The 26416-nt window shown below is 29.4% G+C and overlaps 1 protein-coding gene across 1 annotated transcript in view; it reads left to right on the top strand.

Moving 5' to 3' along the window:
- The first annotated feature begins 1019 nt into the window (after positions 1 to 1019).
- The window catches only part of LOC121123339 (limbic system-associated membrane protein), a 133045-nt gene continuing 107648 nt past the window's right edge, over positions 1020 to 26416 (top strand). Inside the window, exon 1 of the mRNA XM_040718457.2 lies at positions 1020 to 1253. Within this exon, the coding sequence (XP_040574391.1) occupies positions 1202 to 1253 (52 nt within the window). The 5' untranslated portion in view covers positions 1020 to 1201. The remainder of the gene's footprint in view (positions 1254 to 26416) is intronic.

Below are 26416 nucleotides of genomic sequence, written 5' to 3'. Positions count from 1 at the left end.
CACTTAATTTATATAGACTCCAAAGATGATTCTGAGATCCGGTGGAGTAAGTGTATTACTCTAATTTTTACTTATACTTAAACACTGCAACTCCATCTGACCAATTAAAAGAACAAGAAAATACATAAGAAAATAAAAATTGTTAGATTTGATGTATTTGAAAGGAAATATCAGAGTCAAATAAAACTTCATAAATCAAATAAAAGTTATACGATATAGATAACATTCTTGAACATTTTAACTCATGCTTAAAATTTGAATACAAAGGTTATAATTGACCTAAATGAGTTTATGAGTTATTGAGGAGTATGACGTAAAACTGATTGGTGTTTCTTTTCTTGATTTTCGTTCAAGATTATTTTTGTTTCACCTTAATACTAATATTTAGAGCAAGCCAAATATGATTTTTTATGGAGAAATAGTAGACAACCCATATTCAAAAAGTAAAAATTTGCACAACAAATACAGACATAGATTCATTTTTTTTGTATAACGTCACATCGAATACTCATTAATAATTACATATTATTGCAAATGCAATAATAATATTCGATACTAACGACATGGGTTTATTGTATTCTGTAGCCATAATATGTCTCCCTAAACATAACATATAATAACAAAAAACAACAATATCATTTCAATAAAGATTATTATTCATTTAACAAAATCTTTTTTAATGAGTCAGCATAGCCATTAACATTAGCAAAAGAAAATTGCAATATACAAAAGTTTTTATTATTTTATATACAGTTATGAGATATTATAGGGCATACATATTCATATCGATGTGATGATAATTATTAATATTACTATATGCAGAAGTCCCTTTTATTGGATAATAAACAGTGTTCACACCAAGACTATGAACACTGAACAACATCCTTTGACAATTCTCTAATAAAATGCTTTTATTTTGGTTCGTTTCTCTTGCGTGTTTATTATTCCCTTTCTAACCATTCGCGGGAGAAACGAAAGAGGGGGGGGGAGAAGAACGACTTTTTTGAATAAAAACCTTTTAGTTTCTATTGTAACATCTTAGAGAAAAGAACTTTTTGTATTTTTTTCTCTCACATTTAAAAAAAGCTGAAGAGAACATTTTAGAAAACGGATTGGAAATGAATGATTTACTACATTAAGATAAAAACCAATGACGTGAAACCTGTTGTTTTTTTTAAATCTCACACACAACAAACACACGATGCATTTAGTTCAGAGTTTCTTAATTCTGTCACAATTTGTTTTTCACTCAGGTAAGGTTTTGTTTATGTACAAGAAAGGAACAAAACTCAATATTTTAATAGTTAAGATAAAGGATTAAAAATGCAAATACTAATTCAAGAGAGGAGTTATATAAATAAAACGAATATCCTTCCGTAACTACCCTTAAAATCTAAATGACAGTACTTTACTAGGATGTTTAGCAACCACCAACATTAAAATTGATATTTTTGCTGTATATACAACTTTATGTGTTCCTTAAAGCTGTTACATTTCATACTTTAAGTATCATTTAACAAATTAAATACTTTTCCACTATTATATTATATACCTCTGAATTTATAATCTAAAATAGCACTTGAAGATTTAAGTATTAAATAAAGGATAAATTATGTTATATTAATAAACTGTTATCAAACAAGGCATAGTGTATACCGAATAAAATATCTCCCATTTTTATATTCATGGTTGGGGGTAGAAAAACATGAAAAACACTCATTGAAATCTTGATAATTATTTCCCAAAATTTGATAAAAGTCAAAACGATTTCCTCATTAGTTAATTTTTAACGAGGAATTATAATTTCGAAAAAAGTTTTTACAGATTAAATAAAATATATTTGCAGGCTAAGTTCTAAATAATGTAAAATATAGTTGAAGTGTTATGGTTCATAAAAACTTAGAATTTATCTGTGGTCAACTATTGATAATTTGTTTACAAAGTTTTCTTTCACATTTTTTTGTCTTCTCGATAAAGACTGAAATATTTACCATGTTAAAGTCTCCTATAATTTCCAGCATTCTTTTGAGTTTTGATAAATAAAATGAATATTCGATAAAATATGATATCTTGTCTTATCCATGCAAAATGTAAGATTTCTGCATATATTAGTAATATAAGTTATATACAACTATTCATTTCATAATATGTAGGGTTCACCATTAAAAAGAAGATGGTATTTTTTATAATTCCGAATTCAATTTTCTTTCGATTTTCGAATGTATTCTTTTTTTATGGTGACTAAAATATTCAGAAATGATGACAATAACAGCCATTTTGGATTAACACTTGGTTTTTGACAAAATAAAGAGTTAGAGGTATTTTAATGTTCTCTGCAATTTTCTTTTTATTAAAAAAGATGAAAACATCAATTTAGGGTAAATATTTTTTTATTTTTCTATACAATTTTGAAAAAGAAACAATATTTCAAAAGATTTCTAACAGATCTCCTCTAAATTGGTTTTATTTTGGTATTTTTTTTTTTTCAAAAGTAGAAAAGGGCCGAGCATACAAAAAGACAGTTCTCTATTAATCAACATAATGAAAAATTAATTTCAGAATCAAATTAGAATTACATTCGGCGCTTGAAAATAACGATAAATATATTATGAAACACGTTTTTAATTCCGAGGATGTGTGAAGTTAAAAAATCAACTGTATGTAGATATCATACAGTGTTATTAAAATTGAAGAATTTCGAAAATTGTTCATATGTACATTCACTTCTAATTTCGGTCTTATTTTGGAAGACTACCTTAATAAAAGTCCAAAAGAAAGAAGAAAACCCATTATTGGTCATTTATATCCCCATAAAAAGGATTTTGAATATATTTAAGTACAATATTGATTCTTCAATATTATTTGTATATACTGTATTCATAAGTATGAAAAAGCATTGAAATTTATGAATAATACAATTTTCTTTTCACTCTTGAAGCCTTACACTTTCAACGTATTTAATATACAGTAATACCCAAAAATTTCGTATAAAATATACATATATTTATAAGTAAAACTGTTTAATTTTAATTGAAAACAGTTCTAACTTATACATCAATTTATTAACTATCAAAAATGTGTAATACATTTGCAAAATATCATTTGATTTTTTTGTTAATTTTATTGAGCATATATTATACATACCCTCTTTGCAAAAGTAATACCCTTCTACTTAATAGCAATTAAGGCCTTATTTTAAATACACATAAATTATATAGCTGAAAATATTCAAAAGATAATGAAGAAAAGGTTAAAAAAAAGATTAATTTTCATCATACTTTGAGGGATTTTTAATCATATTTATAGCCTTTTTCATACTACAAGGATTTCTTCAATTTTAATCTATACACTATTTGTAATTTTATGTGAAAAATATGTGCAGTAGTGAATGACATAAAAAATAAGATAACCATTGCAGTTTAAAAAAAAAAGAAGGAATTAAAAAGCTTTCAATAAAAATTTAAATTACAAATTAGACAAAGTCATGTTCTCTCTAAAAAATGAAATTGGTTAAGAAAGAAAATCAGTTTCTTTGTAAAGTATATATATATTTTTTTTTTTTTTAATTTGTCAACCTTCAAATGTAAGTAAATGTAATGATGGTAAAGTTTTTGATATTAAGATTTAAATCAACTTTATCCAGAACAAAATTCGTAATAGTATTTTCTCGTTATAATTATAACTTATAATATTAAAAAGTATATGTTAAAACACATCTTTCAAAGAGCCGCCAGTATGCTCCAATTTCATCGTGGGGCATTCTGGGCAAAAATATTTGAAAGACCATATTAAAAGTAATACGGGTTCCATTCAACAAAAGAATTTTCATAGGTCCTGCAAAGCTGTTGTAGTCTTCAAGTATAGTTAGTGTTTACCGGAAATAAATTACCAATTATTGGAAATATATTGTGGAACCTGTTCTTCCTATACTGGGCGTAGACGAACCATTGAAATTCAACGATACGTTGGACACTAGAGAGGAATTCTTTAAGACATCAGACAATTGTGGAGTGAGCCCACAGATGCCACACCAATACCGTTTTTGCAGATTCAAAGAATTAATATAATTCTCTATGCCGAATTATACAAAGTTTTATAACCTCCAATCCCGTCCTACATGGTGTTAGAAACCATATTTATTTCAAGTGCCTGAAAAAGCAATTGAAAGCCAAATTGTGGGTTCCCCGTCTGATTTGGTGCGTAAACGCTTCCCTCAATTAGGTTGTAAACGTCAGAAGAAGTACTCAAAAAAACATAATGAAGTCCTTCCATGTACTCAAAAGAAAAGTGGTTTCGCTACAGGATGGCTACTTCAACCCTTTTTAGGAATAAATCAGAGAGTGGAAGATAAAGAGAGATCCTGCACATTCTGTAAGTAAAGTCTAGGTACTTCAAGACATCTGTTTTGGGATTGCCCAGAAGTGGTTCGATTAGTCCACATGACCACTGAGTTTTTGAAGAAACATTAAAAATCAGCAATAACGATTGGAGATTGCCTTGTAATATCACCGCCTACACATAGATTTCACTTTAAAATAAAGTACTTGATCACTAAAGTGTTAATTATTCTTTACGCAGCAAAAGTACCTATTGGTTTGGACAGACTCGTCTTAAGATCCCACGAAGTGCTTGAGAGGTTTGATATGAATGGAAATGGAAATTTCGAATTATTTTGTTTTTAATTGAATTATTTTTAAGATTTTCGTAGAGATGTTATTATCCTTTATCATTTACCCATACTTATTTTTTGTTTGAACATTGTCTAATAAATGATTCATCACCTCTTGGAACTTTTTTGCTTCAATTTTAAATGGTCACTTTGATCAAGAAGTTTTTTTTCTTTATTGTTTTGTCCTACCACTCTTGCCTTCGTAGAGATATTGTCATCAATGAGTTAATGATCATTCTTACCTTACGGACAAGCTCAATAGAGCAATTCAATATGTTAGTGACCTATTGCACATTTTCCGTAGACTTCTTGGAGTTCTAATTGGGGCAATACAATTTGCACTATACTTATATCATGGAAACGAAAGAATAAGCAATAGATCTTATGTTCAAATAGCTAAACATTATAGAAAAATTTAATAGTAAATTTCTTTTTCAAATTTGTTTTATAGATATATAATGATTTTATCAATTTTTTTGCATACATGGAGTATTTATCCCCCCTTGGTCCGAAATAATCTTAAAACTACTTTTATGAATCATATTTTTGCTCCGTCTTCTATATGTCAATTCTGAATTCATCATGCATCTAACTTTTCGAGGATGGTACTTTTTTCATTTCCGAGTTGTTCACAAACTTTCGTTATAATTGTTGAAGTTTTAAAGAATGTTCTTAGGCATATTAGTATTCATCGATCCCAAAGATGAATATGAAAAAGTAAAATGTAAGAGCATTCTGTATATAACGTGTTCTGTTTGATAATGATCTAATAATTTATAAATAATATATCCTCTACAATATTTAATATTCCTTTCTCTAACTACTACTTAAATTATGAATTCACACGTAGAAAACATTTTAAAAAGAAAAGAAATCAATTCTTTCATTGATACTTATAATAACATTTGTAACAGCTACTAAATGCAAATGTAGCTTTACATTGTGAAAGTATTGATTTCTGTAAAAGAGAAGAACAGAACAAGAGGAAGCAAGACGACATATGGAGGGAATTCGACATAAATTTCCCTCCATCTATGTGGATCAAAGCCTCACAAAAAAATAATAATAAACAGCCATTTTAAAAGCTTGTATTCAATTCCATTCACTACATTTTTATATAGGTGAATCTATTTTTTCAAAGCTGTGATATGGTTTTTTTTTTATATTTGGGATGAACTTCAAATGATCTTTGTTATACGAAAACTTTTCTAAATTAAGAATTTATTCCACATAAACAAGGGAAAAAAAATAAATAAAATCTTTTCTGAATCAAGGTTTAATGATTAAAAATACAAACTCACTTTAAATTTGTTAGATAACATATCAAATTTCATCAAGGAAGTTTACATATTCGAAAAAATACATGAAATGTATTTATGTTATTTTTCCATTCGTTAGTTGTGCAATTTTAATATATTACGAATGATCCAAACATGTCATGTATAGAGGTAAAATATAGTCAAAATAAAAATATTGAAACTATATGTAAAGAAATTAGGCAATGGTTAAGAATGGGAATTTTCTGAGTAAGAACACAGTTTTTTTATAATTGAAAAAGGGTTGGTACTAGTGGTGTTTGGGATACTGCTACTATACGACCCATGTCTGGCAATACAATGTATCAACAAAATGTTTAATTTTAAGTTGTTGGTTTTTAAAAGGCCGCTACTTCCTGCAATTAACTGTAGATTTTTATAGTTCAATCCTTTGTTGTATCGTTATATTTATGTTATAAATCTCCATTTTATTTAAGTTAAAAATGTGGAAGGCACTTTTGTTAAATTTAGTGTTTATTACAATTTCAAAAATACAACATCATTTCTTCCAAAACATGAAAAAAAAATCAATCACAAAAGTATAGAGATTTTATCAAAACTACCAAATTTATTTACCATACATTAACATAATTTAGGTACAAATATGCATCTATATAGTATATTACAAGCCTTTAACATAGCAACAACTTCATGAAAGGTAGTGAAAAATTGGTTTATTATTTTAATTGAAAGTAAATTATTTCATGTAACCCATAAAACAAGTTTGTCTTTATATATATAAATATATATATTGTTTCATTTATTTTAAACCCAATAACTTTTAATGTTACTTTGTGTGTCAGCCAGTCATATAGTCATATAAAAAGCAGGAGAATGAAGATAAACATAAAAATATTTGACATTAATTTAATTTTAAATTTATTAGACCTATATAAAGATATTAACATTCAAAATAAGAATATTGAAACTATATGTTTGTAAATTACATATCGGTAGGAATGGTTATTTTGTTTAGTAAAATAACTGGGTTTTTTATTAAAGACAAACGACTGGTGTTAGTGTTGTTCAGTATACTGGTATTATGTAGTCCATGCCTGGGAAAATAAAGCATGTGCAAAAATCTCATTTTCCATTTTTTTGGCATAAATTAGATATTCTGGAGGAGTTCCATTAATTTGAAAATTATTTTACAGAAGAAATTATTGGAAATATGATTGGTTATACTTATAAAACTATGGATTTAAATAGTATTCTCTCCACTAGTCTTAATCTCACACATAATGTTATGAGGGTAAAAACAAACCTTGTAAGCACTATTTAATATCCTCCGATAGATAAATAAATATAATTCAACCCTTTACAAATGAGGAATAAATTATCTTTCTTATATCCAAGTCACTGACTCATTTAAAATACATTATAAAATTGTAATATATATATATATATAATTAGAATTAGATTAGGTTTGACTGTCGTTTTTGGGAGCATTAAGAAATTAAAATTAATTAAGAGTTCTTCTTATTAATATTTATAAAACAAAAAATAGAGACCATAAAATTTTAATAATTATTCTCCCTGCATGTTGATGTTGTCTTTGCACCTTTTTTTATAAAGAGATAGAGTGTGTTTGTCCGACGTTGGCCTGTATATTAAGAAATTAAAACTAATTCGTAACACCTCTGTTTATTTTCAAAGGAGATTATAGGATTTAGAGAAGAAAAAATATTCAAATTAAACTATCATTTACTAATCTTTCATATTATTGTTAAAAATCCTTTGTCTCTTCTCTAAGCTTTATAACTTCCGTACCAAAAAGTGTGTAAATATAAATACCAATATGCATCAAAAATCATTTTTAAAATTTTGCAATCTTTATTTTTTGCTATATATGAAATATCCGTTTGTTAGTAAAAAAAATCGTTTAAAACTCCTTTTTTTTTTGTTTTAAAGCTGTAATGGTGTTCAAGTGCAAAAAATGACACCAGAACCATTTCCTAAGCCTAAAAAATCTACATGAAAAATTTCAGGAAGTTCATTCATTGGTTTGGGCGTGACTCCAAGAAAAACACACACAGAGACATTCACATTAAAATATAGATATTTTTAATGTAGAAAGTTCTCATTTCTATAGAAGTTAAAAATTAAAAGGATTAAAAATTGCATCACTTTTGTGGTGAATTTGATTAAAAATACACATATTGCTGATACTAGCTTGACTTCATTGTAGTTGATTGATTGATTTACTTAAAGTTATTGTGTTGTACCTATACGTCTAGGATTTTCTTATATAAACCTTTTATCATTATTCTAATATAAATTCATTTTTAACATGTTAGATTTATGTTAATTTTTTTTAAACATCAACGTTTGCAAAGAAAATTTTTATAATTTTAATGGAAGTTGAGAACAACGTAATGCCAGCTATGACCTTGTGTGTTTCCACAGCACTTTTACAGCTATAAACCAACGTTATTAAGCCATGAGTGTATTTGTATTTGCAGAACTGTTTTTTTATATGTTTTGCATTGAATTGTTAACTTAAAGTTAGTATTTTTTAACTCAGCGTCTTGAAAAAAGCAATTTGGTATCAATACCAAAAATACTTCGTTTTTTTTATATGCTGTTAGGTCATATTTTTTACAACTCTAGCAATAAATGTATTTATTTCCCTCATAGCTGCATATATTTTCTCTCTATAGAAGTAACTCTTTTTTTTTTTTTTTTTACTTTTCCATTTTTTTTATTATTTGATTCCTGAGTAATGAACTTTCTTTCTTAATGGGTTATTTTATGTATATTCAAAATCTGATTGAACAATCATGAGTCCTCATACAAGACAGATAGTAACCTTGAGGATTTCTTGCAGAGTTATAATTGTAAATTCTTGTTGGACTCAAAGTAGAATTGAGGAACGACAACGGAGTAATTCCTGTCAGTGTCCTTTTTTATTTCTTCCTCCACCACCTTGTCCCTTGTAACTGATATCATACAAAAAAAAAATTCAGAGTTACTACGTTGGTTTTAGTGACAAATAAGCTGCTCTCCTTCCAAACATTTTGCAAATTTTCAGAGTTAATATGTCAATTTTCAATTTATAATTTTTTACCTAATGAAAGTGCCTAGAATTTACAGTTCCATCAATTATGACTTATCAAAAGCTCAGTATATTTTATTTAGCTATGTATATGCTAGTAATAAACATTTAAACGTTTGTAGGAAATACACCGGTAATAACATACTACCAACATAATATTTAAACTCATATTTACATACCGTCTTTACTTATCTTGTCATTCATTACCATAAAAATGTATAAATAATGCAGTACCTAAGTAATGAGGAGAGAAAAAAGTCATTAGACAATAATAGCATTAGTGAATATAGCAATATAGATGATAGCATTGCATTAAATGCAAAAAAAAAAAAAAAAAATTATAAGTACCGTACACTTCGTAGCGCTTTGCCTCATTATGGGTAAAATATTATAAGAGTCTAATTTGCATGAATAAGGGAAAGTAATGCATTCAGAAAGTGCAAGATATAATATAGAAAAATATTAGATATTACATTTTAGAGTGAACAACAAGAAAATGTAGGCAGGAATTTGTTTCTCTACTAAATCAATAAATATTCATTAAAAATCTTAATAACATTTCGTGATTTGTATTCCTTCCAAATTGTTATGAATAAAAGTATAAGGAATTAGCATTTCCCTACTAATTATTTTTTTTCATAATACATATATTTATGTTTTTATATAAGTATGACTTTCTTTCCGAAAAGTAAATTAAATATTTCAAAAAACAGGGTGCAAAAAAATAGAGCCTACATAATATATATTGGTTGACAGGGTTTGTTTATTTTCTAAAACTGTTATAGTTATTTGTTATTCTGGCTGAATGAACATCTAATTAATAATTCAGTGTACTCTTGAATGAGGGAAAGTAACAATGAAGGTTTAAAGGAGAATTTTAAGGATAAGTCCTTTTTCAAATCAGAGTAGAATTGAAAATTGACATCGGAGCAGTATTTGTTATTATTTTTTCCTCTCTTATCTGCTTGCAGATATTCTAATAAAACGTCATGACAGCTAAGATATTGAATTAAATTTGGTTAGCTATGATGAAAAATACGTTTAGGGCTAGAGTTGTAAAAAATATAATCTACCAGTATCTCTGTTTAAAAAAAAAATCTGCATGGCTAGCCTGATAATTTATACAAAGTTTGGGAGGAGAGACTCTTACCTGCCACTATGTTTTATCAGTTGAGCTGTTAGAAGCTATGAGAGGAAGGGAAAAAAATCACAAATCTTACTTCTTATCTATCAAGAATATTGACAAGAATTACTTTGATGTTGGTACGGAGTCAAACAAGCCCGTATACTTACTACATTTAAATAAATTTGTTTGTCGATACAAGGCCTTTATCACTGGGGATATGTCTCCTACATTTTTAAAAGTTGTTGTATTTCTCTGTGTATTAATGACAAGTCATACTCACTTCCACTTTAAATAACAAAACAGTGATTACGGCAATGAGATGCTAAAATATACTATATTTTAGCGAGAATTGGCTTGAAACAAAGGTCATCATGAAGATAAAAATATTCAACACAATTTTTCCCGTTGGAAGAACCCTTTTTTGTTTCAGGTATTGCATTTATCCTCGAAGTTGTTATAGACAAGCTGTCTCACCTTATTAATCTTCATTAGATCTTTAAAGATCTAATGATATATATATATATATATATTCCTTACCAAACTTAAGGCCACACTATATAAAGTAGGCATCAAAGGATTATAGTTGAGAACCTTGAAGCAGACATGGTGTATGAATCATTTTTTTATTTTATTTTTTTATTCTCCGTTTTATTACTTTACGAGAATAACGGTCGAGACCAAAAATGAGAGATCGTCCAAATGACATTTTGTCATTTTCCCCATACACAGGTTTGGCAGTAAAATGTATTGCGACCAGAGAAGGATCCACTACCAACCTCCTAGATATCATAACTATCCTCATGATATTTCTTTGAGATGTACGAGGAGGTAAAAGAAAGAAAGAGAGCTATTTTTAAATTTGTTCACAGGACATAGGGAAATATTAGCACCTGCAAAAAAATATTGCAATATATAAATAAATTTGTATATAAAAGTCATAAAAATGCAGAGGTTATTTGTGCAAAAAAAAAAAGTCAATTATAATAAGTAGCCGCTCCATACTTTATCAAATATTAAAGCCTACGTAAGCAAATAAGGATATATTATTAACAACAACTGGATTCTGCATGAAAAATACCCCTTACATAGATTTTTTATTTTTTTTTCAAGAATTTATGACTGTTACTTAATAGTTTTTGTTTTTTGCGAAATTAGTATTTTGATTAAGTGACAACATGGAAAAAATATTTGATTATATATTTTTTCCCAACTATTGATTAGTGTTGAACAAGCAACTTATGTACAAATGAAGGTTTTTGTTTTATTTTATGAGGAAGGGGATTTAGAATTAGAAAAAAATAATAATTTCCTTATGTACATTCCATTATAATGGTAGATAAGTAGAAACTATTTGTCAAATATCATTTATTGTATAAATTGATATAGTTTGTTAATCTATTCGTAACATAGGAGGTGTGTTCAAAAAATAAGGTGACTTTGTATTTTTACAAATACTACTTGTGCCAACGCTTTTTCCAATCCTCGATGTACTTCTCATAAACACTTTTCGGTTAAGCCTTGAAGGTCTTCAGTGATGCAGTATTTAGCTCTTCAATCGTTGCAAATTTCCGTCCTTTCATAGGTTTCTTCAGTTTCGGGAACAAGAAAAAGTCACATGGGGCCAAATCCGATTAATATCATGGCTGAAGTAAAATTGTGGTGTGTTTTCTTGGCCAAAAAATGCAATGATTCTTTTGGTGAAAATTAAGCAGCTTCGAAACAAACTTCGCAAGCACTCGTTTCATTCTCAAGAAGTTTGAAAAAAATAAATATTGTTCGAGCCAATCGAAATGTCAATATCCTCTGCAACTTGACTGATAATCATTCGACGGTTTTCAAAGACCATTTTCATCACTGCTTCAGCTTTTTTTTATACTTGGGCATACAGAAGATGGCTCATCATTATCCTCTTCCCGGTAATCTTGAAAGTGGTTGTACCACCTGTCAACATTTTTTTTTACAAAGAACAATTTCGCCGTATGCCATTGTCAACATTTCAAGTGTTTTGGAGCACTTCATTCCATTTTGATTTTTGAACACACCTCGTTCAGCGTACAACCATCGTTTAACGACCAAATTTCAGCGTCTGTGACAGTTGTGCGTGCACAGGTAGGATATTGTTTGTAGTTTTGACGGTACCCAAAAGTGTTTGGCGTCATTTAAAAAAATGGCATCGATCAACAAGTTATTGATTAAACAATCGTAAAAAGGAAGTGGCTTTGTTGCCATTCGCACCAGACGAGACCTTTTGGAGATTGCAAACTTCTTCAACCTGGACAAGTGCTTTCTCTAGAAAGTCAGGAAGAGTTGGGGGTGATAATGACTCTGGTCCATATTACACTACAAAGAAAACGTTGACCTAGTTGTCAGATTTTTATGTTCTTGTTAAACCAGTGTTTGGTCTCCAAGCTCAGTGGAACTTAAGCCCATATACTTCTTTGTGCGTGGCGTGGTTGAGCGACACGCCAAATATTCCTTCTGTAACACAAAATCTTAGCTGACGCCCAGGATCTGGGAGGAATTCCAGAATCTACCAATGGAGACTTTTATCAAGACTGGCTGTCATTTCCGAGGACAAGTCGAGGCTTTTATTGACGTCAAACCCGATTATATTCAATAGTAATATATATTTTTGTATTCACCTTTCATTTAGTATTGTTTTTCATTGAAATCGGATGTTTAGTTTAGGAGAATTTTTTTACTCATGTTGGTTGTTATTTTGAATTGTATTTGTAAAATACAATTCAGCCTTTGGGTGCTTCAGCATGTTCAGCAATCTGACGCTTTTGATAAGGCGCAAATCTTTTGTTTTTTCTATCAGAAGTTGGGCTGTCTGACGCCTGTATGACTTGCACTTTAAGTCATGCTTCACACAGGCCCTTAACGTCTATTCAGACACGCCCAGGGCCCTCGCCATGGCTCTCATGGACTGCTGGGGTCCTCGTCGATGACATCCTGGACCTTCTTGATGAAGTCGACGTCCCGGACGTTCCTGGTGCTCTTCTCTTCCTTGGTCTTCCTCTCAACAATGTCCATCGGATTTTACGACTCCGCCAGTTGCTTCCTAAGACTGCTCCCAGTTCTAACTGGCATTTTCAGAATGCCAGCGATGTCAGAATTGCTTAATTTCATATGATCACTAAGCATAATCTGAATTGCGGCGCACCTTCGATCTCTCTCATTGAACATATCGGCTTTTGTTGGGCACTTAGAGTGATGCTATCGCTACCAACTGGTAAACAATAATTAAAGCCTATGACGCATTGAACATTTTGACACCAATAGTAGACAAATCAGCTGATTGGTTCTCAAGTAATGTTGTCTTTACTAATTGGCAAATTTTTCCTCGAACCCTGTAAATAAAGATTAAATTTTTAAATTATTTTCTTTGAAAGAAGCAGAACCGATACTACAATCAACCCAACATACATATATAAAATTATAACAAAAATGACTACCCACAAGTTTATAAAAAAAGAAAAAGTAACACAAAAAAAAAGATTAAGAAAAAGTAACTAGAAGAACGAATAAACAAACAAAGAACTATTTCCATCTAATTTTTTGGAAATTTTTATAATTGCCGATATTCTTATAAAACACGTATCAAGTATCTTGCTCAGAGAAGGATAAAATATAAACGGATCTTCTGCTGCAGAAATGAGAATTCCTCTTAATTACCCCCTTCCCTTACAAAATGAATGTGTTATTTTCTGGAATAAGTGTTTCACAGTTTAAAAATGGCATAATCTTTTGGTTTGTTCTTTTCTGGAGAATTAACTTTTTTCTCCATAATTCAAACCGAAGAATTGAAGACACCGTTTTTTCTGTAACATTCTTCAAATTTATTAGAAGAAATTATCACAGAATTTGCAGAGCCTGACTATTGCTAAAAACATGAATCATAATCAGATGTGGTTAACTAAATTTATTTTTTATATTTTCGGCGAAATTGTCGACACACGATTCAAATTAAAATATGTTATTTTGTTCAAAAACTCTTTTATAAAATAAATATATCTACACTTCCATTTCTTTTCTTTTTTTTTTTCAAATGGACTCAACCATTTACTACAGAACGACAATTAAAATTTATTATTTTCCAATTAAGCACCACATAAACCATTTAAATTTTTTGATAAGCTAAATCCTTAATGAACATAACAGTTAAATGGTTTATTTAATCGTATTACCATAAAACACTAGTTATATGGAATTAAAAAAGAACTTAAGAACCATTAACAGTTTAAACCAAAAAATAGAAATCAAATATGATTTATTTTTCCATATAGAAGCATACTTATTATTAAATTAATTAACAAGGATCAACAAAAACCTCAAAAAAGCATTCCTCAATTTCTATTGAATTAGGTAAATCAATGAGAAAAATTGAAAATGTTTTCCTAAAATGTTCAAATCATCTACGCCTATGATCACAATAAAATTGATTTTGTACCGTTCGGCAAAATTGATTTTGGAATATTATTTTTAAAACTAGGAATTAAGCGGTCCCAAAAAAATATATGTCCCTTTCAATGCCACCCTAAATCTTAAATTCATTGGGAAAAACAATATTTGTTTAATGATGTCATTATAAATATCAATCAGTGACGTCATTACTGGTCAATCTTCACCCATGTTTCTTAGAATTAAAAATACTTTTGGGGGTTGCAGGGTCATGGCCTTAATTAAGAATAATGATAAACTACTATGATGCATAAAAGATAAATAAAGTTTTACCAAAATTATTCAGTTGGTTAACAATGGTACTTCACTATAATATGAGTGAAAATGATTTTGCATTTTAGAGAGGGCATTTTAAAATTTGGGACTTATTCAAAGACCGATAACAGGGACAGAGCTGATTTTAAGTCTCCATAAAAAAACGATACTAATCTACTTGAAACTTTCTTATAGATTGTTTATCTTTTGTAAAGGTCATGGAAGAAATGGATTAAATTTATTTAAAAAGTCCTCAAATTATTTGTTTGTTTTATTTGTTTGTTTTTTTAGTTATAGTCCTTGATTTTTATTAATTGAAAAATTAAAATTAGGGCAAAATTACACACATATTAAAATTTATTTTGTACTTTTTGATGAAATTGTTTCGGCAAATTATTCTAAAATCTCCCGTCCTAAAGCTGAAGGACATGTTCGAGTGGAGGGCAAAGGCCATCTTACAGAATTATTTTTGGTAATGTGATTATAGATATCAGCCAGTGGCAGTATACAAAATCTTACCCTATATTAAAGACAATTAAAGTGTTACTGAACTAATTCCATTGGTAAACAAAGGTACTTTAATATTAGTAAAAATAATGCATTGTAGAGGGCTCTATATTTTACTTGAATTTTTTGAAGGACTAACAGCAAAGATGGGGTCGATTTTAAGTGCATATTAAGAACCAATACAACCATACAATACACCCTCTTATAGATTGTCCATTAAAATAGTTTGTTATTTTCTAGAAACTATGAGTGTGTCATCAATATATATCATAAGCGTATCTCTCATGCATGCAGATCATCTTTTTGATTTTTCCCCTCATCGCACTCTTATGATGATGATTTTTGATGTTTGACTATTATTTTCCAAATCATAAAGCGTCAATGACCCTAGAAAAAATATTACATTTTTTTAAAACTTTCCTTTAGCTAACGTTCCTTCGTCTACTTAAATATTATACTTATCTGTCTTGAAAATAGTTTCCATATACATACATACGAACTTACATATATCAATTGGCACTTATTTTACTATTGACCTCTTTTTTTAATAAATAGCATGAAGTAGCACTGATATGATAGGGACTTATTGAGTTGTAGAAAATTATTGATGGATGCCTTCATTTATATATTATATATCTTTTTTTTTTTTGGTTTTTTTATGGCACATGATGCATTAACAAGCATTCCATTCAATTATTTTTTCATACTAGCTGATAAAATCATCAAACATTTGTTTTGGGAGAATGGGAATTGTTTAAAACACTATGTCAATTATTACAACATTTGCAAAATATATTTTCAATCATTTTTAGATTATTCTGACATATTGAATTTGAGTGAAAGACAAAATGAAGAGCCTACATACATTAAAAGTTACCTCCAAGGATACCGGGATGATGTTTTCCCAGGGTTTTCTTTGTTTTATATCTTCAGGAAAATCTGCAATATTATTTAGTAATATTTAGTTGGGGAAAAATAATTTCGTAATTCTTGCCCTTTTCTTAACTAACTCTATCTTGTTCATTAATGGTCACATCGGATCATAAGATACGCCGTTGTAAAGATGTGAGTGTATACTACAACCGCTTATAGTTTTGCATTTGGCCGCTTTAATCATGAATTATTGTGCGCCGAGTAAGATCTTTAAGGAAGAAATTCGCCATATTTTACTTTTTTAATACCTGAAAGGAAACAATCCGTAGAAAGAGACCAAGACAATTTACAAAATGCATACGGGGCCGATACTCTTTCGGATCGTGCACATCAGTGATTAAAGCGATTTTTTCTGGTTAATTCTGCCCTTTACTGTTAATAACTAGACTGTTTGAAAATGGCAACTAGGCCTAACACATCTTTGATGACGCACCAAAAGCTCCAGGAGATCAGATAGAAAGTTCTTACGTATCCACCCTACAGTCCAGATCTGGCACCAAGTGACTACCACCTGTTTCTGTCTATGACCAACGCCTTGCAGGTACACATTTGGCCTCAATAGTGGCCTCTGAAAATAGGGGCAAGGAGAAGGGTATATTGAATATGGATTCTAATTGGCAATGGGGCATACTTGGCTTCAATTTGATGATTATAAATCTTCTTATAAAACATTGAAATGAAGCAAAAAATACGAAATTACTTTTCCCCCTACATATTATAGCCTTTATTTTGATATTGCATATACATACCTGGTTGACTTTTTGCCCATGGGTCGGGTTTTGGTTTCAACAACTATTCAGGGCGCAGCAACAAAGCTCTTTTGTTATGCATGGCAATCAGGCTGTAGAAGTTATAGCGAGTTGGGCGTGTGATAAAATTCCAGAGGCGAGATTTTTAAGTTTTTTTGGAAACATGGTCGGTCGGTATCCTGCTGCTTTGGAGTATTGAGGAACGTGCATTTGCCAAAAAATGGCTGAACACAATCATTTATAAAATTAAACTAATATTAATTTAGCTTCAGAGTTTTAATCAGACGATTTATGAAAAACAGTTATACTATAAAAAAAATACTTCAATACCACAATATTCATAATTTAATGACGGGATCCCGTAATTTGAAAATGTGTTTACTGGCTTAAATGAGAACCCTTCATAAAATTTATGCTTAATATAAAATATAAAAAAAACATATTAATTGTTAATTTATTAAAAGTCAAGTAATGAGTCAGGCTTGTTATTTTGATATATATTTTTTTTTTTGTGCAAATTTTGGCCTGATTAAATATGCAAAATAAAATACAGAGTATTTGAATCACTGTATTTCACGAAATATACATAACATTTATGTAAGTCATATATATAATGTATATTATATGCTATTTGGCAAGCAATATAGCTCAGGTACATTTATATATATTTAAGTACTTACAATATACCTACTTTAATATATTACATGTAAAGCAATTTATTTGTTTACCATCAGTAGTTTAAGTAATAGTTCATCAACCATGATTACAAAAAATAATAATAGCTATAGTAAAATGAACCGATTATTTTTCCAATAGATGGATTTAGTTAATTTATTAATGCGATCGGCTACACTAAATAGTGACAAAAAGATACAGTTTCGTTCTACAAAAAAATTGTAAGACAGTTTAGTGATTGTTTGTCTCATAATTATTTGAGCGCATGTCAAATATGCCTAGCAACACAGAGGAAATATGCCATATTTTATATTTTTTCTTCAATTAAAGCGAGACCACTAGCCAGGCAGATCAGCATATGAGTAGTGTTTACGGTACTGATACTGTAACAGCCAATCACGCCAAATTTTTGGTTTCATCGATTCAATTTCGGTCATTTTGATGTCAAAGATAGAACACCCTCTGGAAAACCAATTGCCGAAAAGATGGATAAAATAATAGAAATCGTCGAGTCCTACCGTCATGTAAGCACAGTTTGGATTTCCATGGACGTAAAAATTAATGAAAAACAAAATTATAAAAAATCAAAATAATGGATTTTCTTTTACTAAAGGTATTATATAAGCAAATAAAACCTGAGCATGAATATATAAAAAATATCTCTCTTGGATTTCAAAGCGTTTCTTTATCCAGTGAAAATAGGAAGAAATGAAATTATTTTATGGTGAAATGCTGTACCTTTGCGACAATGATTAATGTTGAGAGGACCATGCTGTACAAATTGTATCGTAAAACAATCCATGTACTGAAGGGCAGAGATTAAACCTTAGTTAGTGCTAAACAAATGTTGAAATAGAGGTTATTATAGTGTGAAACCCCCTACCATGCCAACAATGGAAAGTACGAAAGTTATATCGAAATGAGCATGATTTGAAAACGATTCAATTTCTTCCCACAGTCCAATACTGGTGTCTTGACCAAAACGCTCTTTAAAAAAACCACTTAGGACCGAACCCCAAATAAAACTTATCTTGTACCTATTATCAATGGGTAATTTTTCTGAAACCTTTTTTGTTATTTCTCTTTTTATCTCAAAATCAGAGACAGAGAAGGTGGAAAGTCGAAATTCAATTATTCTAACCTTTCAATAATAAGAAAGAACTTCACTAGAAGAATATATTATTGGAGTAGGAGGAGGTTTTGGATCTTAACTTTTCCAAGATATTTGTACAATTAGCACTTTGAAGGATCATTAAAGTAGATGGAAGGTCTCATTATGAGGAGGAGGCTGTGAGTTTGTCTCTTTTGAATAGTTTGGAGGGTGGAAAGGGAGTGAATAATTGTAGTGAGGAATGAGAAAAGAAAAGATTGCATTTCATTATATAAGGCACTACGACTTTTATTGGATCTAGGGGTCTTTACTTCAGCCCACAGGTCCACTCCAAGTCCCTCTCATTCCCCTCCCAAACTCTCTATAATAGACAAACTTATAATCTCCTCTAGTTATTTCCTTTTTATTAAAAGGTTGCGATAATTGAAATTCAACCTTGCGCTGTCTCCAATTTCGAGATAGAAAGATAAAATATGATGTGCAGCCAAACTTATTTAGGTTAGCCCACTTTTTGGGCAGAACTATAACGCTGTAGATAAATGTGATAAATCATTATTAATTCACAATTTTTAAAAAATACCTGCGAAAATGAAGAGAAAAAAGCTTTTGGCATTCTAAATTCATACTCAGACTATTTTCATCTTTTAAATAAGTGAATTCTTGAGTGATTGACGTAGCTCTAAACAAAAAACAAATAAAGTTTATAATTTAATATCTCTTTGACATTTTTTGTATTAATATGGCAAATGATATAATAAAGTATCAAAAAAACAAATTCATGTCTATTCAATTACTTTTTTTTCCACTCATACATCACAGGTCAAAGGTTCAAAGGAATAGGTATACATTATACACAAGCACTTATGCATGTGTGTACATATTATTTTCATTTCCTTACTAAAATTTCAACAATTTATCATGATGGCAAGGACAAATATAGGTACATGTGTGTTAGACTGTCCCAGTTTCGGATTCATATACTTTTTTTTTTACTCAAAAAAAAACTTTCTTTGGTGGGGACGGTCAAACAATGACATGCCCTAAAATTTGATGCTACTAGGAACCTGTTTGGCACGGTATTTTAATTATAAAATAGTTACTTTCGACACAAAATTGGGCATTTTTAAGCTAATTGTAGCGATTGAGTCAAAAATGTACTTATGATATTTTATAATATTTAGTTTATCGGTTAAAAATATTTAACTCACTTTGTTTTTAACAATTTAAGGGGGGTAAAATATGCTCAAGGATGTACAATTTCCCCCTTTTATGAAAGATAATGTTCTACTTTTTTGATTGTCCGTAATATATAAGTAAAGAAGGGATCTGTGTAAAGAAAACACTAAGTTTAGCGATTCGAAAAGGAAAAACGGTTGAGGTATGTGCTCTTTCTTCTTTTTGTTCATTATTTAATATTTCGTTTGGGAGTGTTCACATATCTCTCTAAATAAAGAATTCTTGCCTATTTATTGTATAATTTTTTTTTAAATCCATAATGAAAGAAATATATATCAATTTAAATAAAATTACAATATTTTCCCCACACTGATGCGTTTTAAATCTAGAGAGTTCTCCTCTTTATAGCAGTAATTCGTTTTCTCCCCCAAAATCATCAAAAGACAGCTGATATTAACAAAAATCTTAATTCAGTATTTTGCTTCCGCCTTTTCCTTGCGGGCTTACACAAATCCCATCTCCATATACATATAAGTAAAATCCAATAAGAATATGAAAATTTGAAGGTAATTTAGAAGGTACATACAAAATATATATGATTGTTCCTTTTTCATTTTTTTTATTTTCTTTCTTGCTCCAATATCTTTTCGTCTGAGGACTATTAACAACTCACTTTGGCAGAGATAATGTTCCTCCATTTTTGTTTAAAAACTATTTCTTCAACTATGATTTTGTTTTATATGGTATGTTTAATTAAACAGGGACACTCTAAGTCATTCAGCAAATTTTAGGTCATTTAAACCGCTAAAAAAATGTGCACAATATTTCTACTAATAAACCAGGTGAATATATATTATGAACCAGAGAAAAAAAACAAATATTAAATCGAAAGCAGAACAGTCTTATTTGCATGCAAAGAGATAACGAATAAAAATCTTGCAGAAGCAGTATATTTTCCTTAAAGTTTAACGTCATATGAACACATGTATCAAGTACATTCTATGTAATACATGCTGGGGGTAATTAAAAATTGTAGTTTTTTTTGCTTTGTTTTTTCATCGACTGCACTTCTTAATGACTTATTGTAGGAGTTTGATAAAAAGTATCATTAAGTAAAAATGATTAAATAACATCTACAACTTTCTTTTGTATGTTTTTAGAAACCGTTTGATTAAAAAATCGAACAATCAAATATATTTAAAAGAAAAATCTTCCATGAATAGTTTTGCCCAATTAATGGAAGATTTTATTTTATTATTATTAGTATAGCTTATTCATATGACAATACTATTGTTGATGTAGAATATCTTGTAGATTAAACAACAAACAAATTTTATAGAAATAACAATTATCTTTTCAAAAAGATCAAAGAAACAGGTGAACTACTGTTGTATATTTGAATCAATATATTAGTAGTCAATAAATTAAATATTATATTTTCAGGGATAAGACATTTTCCCAAAATTATCTTACTTTTCTTGTCCCTAATCGATCCATAGCAAAATGAATGGTAAAAATCATTCCATTTGAAAGAGATTTTCTGTAACAAATAATTTGATTTATTTAAAATACCACTGATTTTCTTTCGTATTAAGGTGTATTATATACAGACCTTATTTTACCTTTAACCTTTTTTAATCCCCGATTTCATAAAATTTCATCAAGATTTCTCAGAGGTTTGTCCATTTTATTTTATAAAAATATCAACAGTTAAAAGCAACACAGAAGGCAGAAGAGGAAAGGTGACTTAATTGCTCGTGAATTTAACAGCAGCCATACTAACCTGCGCTGATTGGTGAAGCAAGACTTAAACCTTAATGCACATAAAATAATTCCTCGTCAGGGTCTGAAGCCTTTGGATCGAGTAAAGCGTGTGACCCGGTGCAAAATCCTCCTAAACAAGCTTGAAAAGTATTACTCTTAGCCTCCCTACAACTGTGAATGTTCTTCCCTGGACTTTGATATTGAGCTACCCTAGAGCCCAGCATTGTAGAGAACTATTCTGCAAAATTCTACACCAGGCTGGAACTGTCCATTAAGGCAAAAGCAACTATATTCATTGATAATGTAAAAAAGGTGTCCCATTTTGTAATTTTCAAAAAGGGTTGCATTTTATAGAGAGGAGCCTTTTTTCCTTCTATTTCTTGATTCTTGGATGTAGAAAATCTTAAATCAAAAAAATAAAAATGTTATCTGTTTTCTGAAAAGATAGCCAAAATATTGAGCTTCCTCTTTACTTTTTTTTCTATTTGTATTGGGATACCTCATGGTATCTGCAAGAGTACATTATTTCTTCAATTTTCCTAAGAATTGCTTGTACTTTAAAATTATTCGGAGAACTGAAACTGGTTCCTATGAACCAGTCTACTTATTTCATCTTGAATTTTGATCTTTCTTTTATTTTGAGGCTGGAAAGTTATACTCCTGACGTTACTTTAGAAAAGCGATACAGTAAGTTTGCCAAAGTTACATTACTGTATTGGCAGAAGGAGCAAGCTTAGCTTCTTCCTTCAGCAAAATACTTGTTTGTAGATAGGGATGATATTCTAATTCAATTTTATTGTCACTGCCTGTCTAAAAAAAGCATACACACACAAAAACAAAACATTCAACACTACTATTTAGAAAATTGTTTGTCATTGTTTTGCTACAAATCCGTGTTGACCAGTGTTTGTACAATGTACATAATAAATTATTTTCTTAACTGTAAAAGAAAAAGAAAAAAAAATCCCTGTTAAACTAATAATTAATTATCTATCCAATATCCTTAATAGTTACATATAATATACGAGGAAAGAGAGGGGGGAGCAAGGAGAAAAAACGATATCAAATAAAAAAGGTACAATTATTTAATAACGAACAAAATGCAGAGGTACCCACGATTTTTTTTTTTTTTTTTTTTTTTTTGGGGAGTCTCATTAATATAATGTGAAGTTAGTAAATAACCTATTTTATGTTAGTTCTAAATTGCCATTGATTATTTCTTTAATATTAATAGTGATTGAGGCAAAAATATAAGCCTGCCTATTTATCTAGGTATATAGATAACTAAGAAGAAAGAAATTAATTGTTTTGTAATAATAAATGTTACACACGTTATTTATATTTAGAGTCATTGCTAGTTCAATCAAATTACTTTGATTTTTTGTAGGAATACAAACACCAGTGCTGTAATTATTGGCACTCTAGAGAGCCGTGCTCCAACTAAAAGAGAAATTCATACACACATATCAAATTGCATAATTATTATTCAACTAAAAATGCCTAGGTTTTATATATCTATATTAATAAAGGCAAGTTTATCTATAATTATGAAAAATAGTCTTAGGGTGAAGTATACTATGTGCTGCCCTTGTTTAAAAACGAAATGTTATAGCTTGCAACAACTACACATGCAAAAGTAGGACATTGTTGTCGTTTTCGGGCGGGAAGCCAGAAATGTTTGGCTTCAGTTAAAAATTCGTATCGATCTACGAAATACCACTTACACAATCGTGGAAAAGGCCTTATAGCGATTCGCGCAGAACAAGATAATGTTGAGACTGAAAATTTATTACACCTAGATAGGTCCTTTATCTGAAAGCTTAGAAAGGAACTGAAGGGGTCTGGAGGTGATTAGGACTTTACAACGTGCCAGACTGCAAAGAAAACTTTCAATTGGTATCCAGATTTGGGATCCAAGCCCATCTATTTCTAGGTGTCGGGTGCAGTTGAGCTAAACACCAATACATTCTCCTGGAACACAAAATCCGAGCCATTTCCAGGATCAGGTAGCAACTACAGAATCTGCCAAAGGAGACTGTAATCAAGAGCTGCTCCTATTTTTGAGGTTGAATCGAGGCCGTTATTGATGCAAAAGACGATTATATCGATTTTTTAAATATATCTTTCATTTAGCATTGTTTTTTTTTTAAATGATGATTAGTTTAGGAGAAAATTCATTTAAAAAACAATGTATATTGTGCTCCCTGATGTATGTGTATCATACCAATAGAGTATAAAGAAAAAAGGGAGTCTACTATATAAAGCTAATATAAAAAGTCTTAAATAGAAGGAATGAAATTTGGCAGGCGTTTATTCCCATTCATATTAAAAAAGGAAAAAAAAGCAGGAAGTACTTTATAAAAAATTTAAAAGAAAAATAATTTATGTTTAGATAAGGTTTAACAATGATCTTAAGTACTCCTGGGCTCATCAAATTATATTAATTTAGTTTTTTCAAATCAAAGTTGGTCTCTTTGTCGACGCCTTGTGACTCCTTCCAATGCCGGTAACTATCGGATGTAATTAATAATTCTGATAGTAATTATATGCATTTGGTCATAGCTGTAAAGATGGATTTTTGTCTATCACTCGAGTCCGGATTTGATTAATTTTTTCATGAAAAATACAATCACTTGCTATTTTAAATTTGAGTATTGAACAACGTATATTTTCCGTCGAAAATTAATATTGCCGGAAAAAATTGGTTTGGGAAAAAAAAATTTTTTAATTAAATTAAATGCAATTTAACTCTTGATTTATTTATGAAAATCCATTAATTCCTTTCATATCTAATATAAAAACATAATTTTTTTTTCATTTAATATTCATAATTTTAAATTTGCATAATTCTTCGGACATAATTAACTACACATATAAGGATGTTTGTGGGGTAATTTTTTTAGTTCAGAATTTAATTCATAGTTAATTATTAAAATTATTTTTTTATATGGATACACAGTTTAACAACGAATGTTGATAATATCTGCCATTTTACTGTTTGTTTGTTTTTGACAGATGAAAATATTAGACGCCTTTTGTTTTGCGCCACAATTTTCTACTATTAAAAAAATGCAAAGAAAACTAAATTTCAGGAAAAATCTTATCAAAAACTTTTGAAATATTTTTTCCTTGCAAAATAGATTGCATTTACAAAATGCTAAATTTTGAAGAATAGTAAACATGAACGAAATGAAACAAAATCAAATTAAAGGTTGTTGATGGGAAAATGCTGAAAGAACCTTAATATGGAAGAAGAAAAAATCAACCTCAAAATAAATCACTCAAACATCTTTACTTCATGGTCACAGAAGTGAGTTCGTTACAGATCATTGACATCCGCAATATGTACCAGCAAGTCAAATAAAACGAAATGACAATGTTTTTCCTGTTGTTGTTGTTTTTTTATTGAGCGAGACCTGTAATATTTATGGTGGAGAATATAGTTTTGATATTTGATACAAGGGGTCAGATTGACTCATTGGTCTTACAATGAGAGGGAAAAAAGTGTTTAAAGTGAACACAAAAGGACTCATCTTCCTTTTGGTCTAAACAAAACAATCTTGAGATATATGGTCTTTTAAACTATATTATATTTTATATTTTTGTTGTATAAAGGTGGCTTCTCTCCTTCCTTTAACAACTTTAAAAACTTTTATGCATTTTAAATAACATTAAATCTTTATTAACTTTTTTTTTCTTCTAATTTTAAACAACTTAACGATTCTATACTTTTGACCGAATGTAATAATTTAAAAACAAACAAGAAAACTCAACCTTTTTAAAAAAATTTAATGAATTTTTTTCCCGAAAATTAATATTTTCTTCCCATTTTCTTTACAATAGTAGAAAATCAGTGAGCACACCAAAAGACGTCTATAATTTATATCAGTCAAAAACATAATAAAAATGCCATCATTCTGTACTGTGAGCGGAACTTTGGCAAAAAATATTTCTTCCGTATGAACATTTGTGGGAGGACAATTTGGGACATTTAGCTAAACATGATATGTAATTTATTGATATATAAGATTGTTTATTCTAATTCCATTTAATGTTATATTGTGATAAATAGGTATATATCATATGCCATACAAGTACTTGTAATATAGGTAAGTAAATTAATGAGTGTTCTATTGCAGAAAAAATATTTTATATTCATCAATAAACATTAAGACAACACAGTAGTCCGGGGTTCGAAACTTTACGGTTGTAGTATTTTAATTAAATTAAATAATAAACAAACACGACAGTGATTTTAATCTGATAAGTGCACTTAAGGGACTCGAATCTGTGGATTTGCATAGGACTGTGAATTAATAGTTCCAATGGATCTCAAGCCAATGCATAAGAACAATATAAAGTGATGTATAAGCTCTTTCAACAAATTATGAAATGGGATTCTTGTTGGCGACAAATTATCGAACAGAAATAAAGCATTGAAATAAAGCAAAACATACGAAATTACTTTTTTCTCAACATATAATATCAATAAATGTAATATCTTTTTTCGGCAAACTACATAATTTACATTCGGTCATTTGTCCTAGAACCGTTCTGGGCATGTATATTAACAGAATAAAAAATAAAAATTGAGAATTAAATTCCGAATTAGAAAA

Source organism: Lepeophtheirus salmonis, chromosome 8 (genome assembly GCF_016086655.4).
Source record: "Lepeophtheirus salmonis chromosome 8, UVic_Lsal_1.4, whole genome shotgun sequence".
NCBI lineage: Eukaryota > Metazoa > Arthropoda > Copepoda > Siphonostomatoida > Caligidae > Lepeophtheirus > Lepeophtheirus salmonis.
Note: the sequence above shows the minus strand (reverse complement) of the source record. Positions and strands in the feature narration are given on the sequence as shown.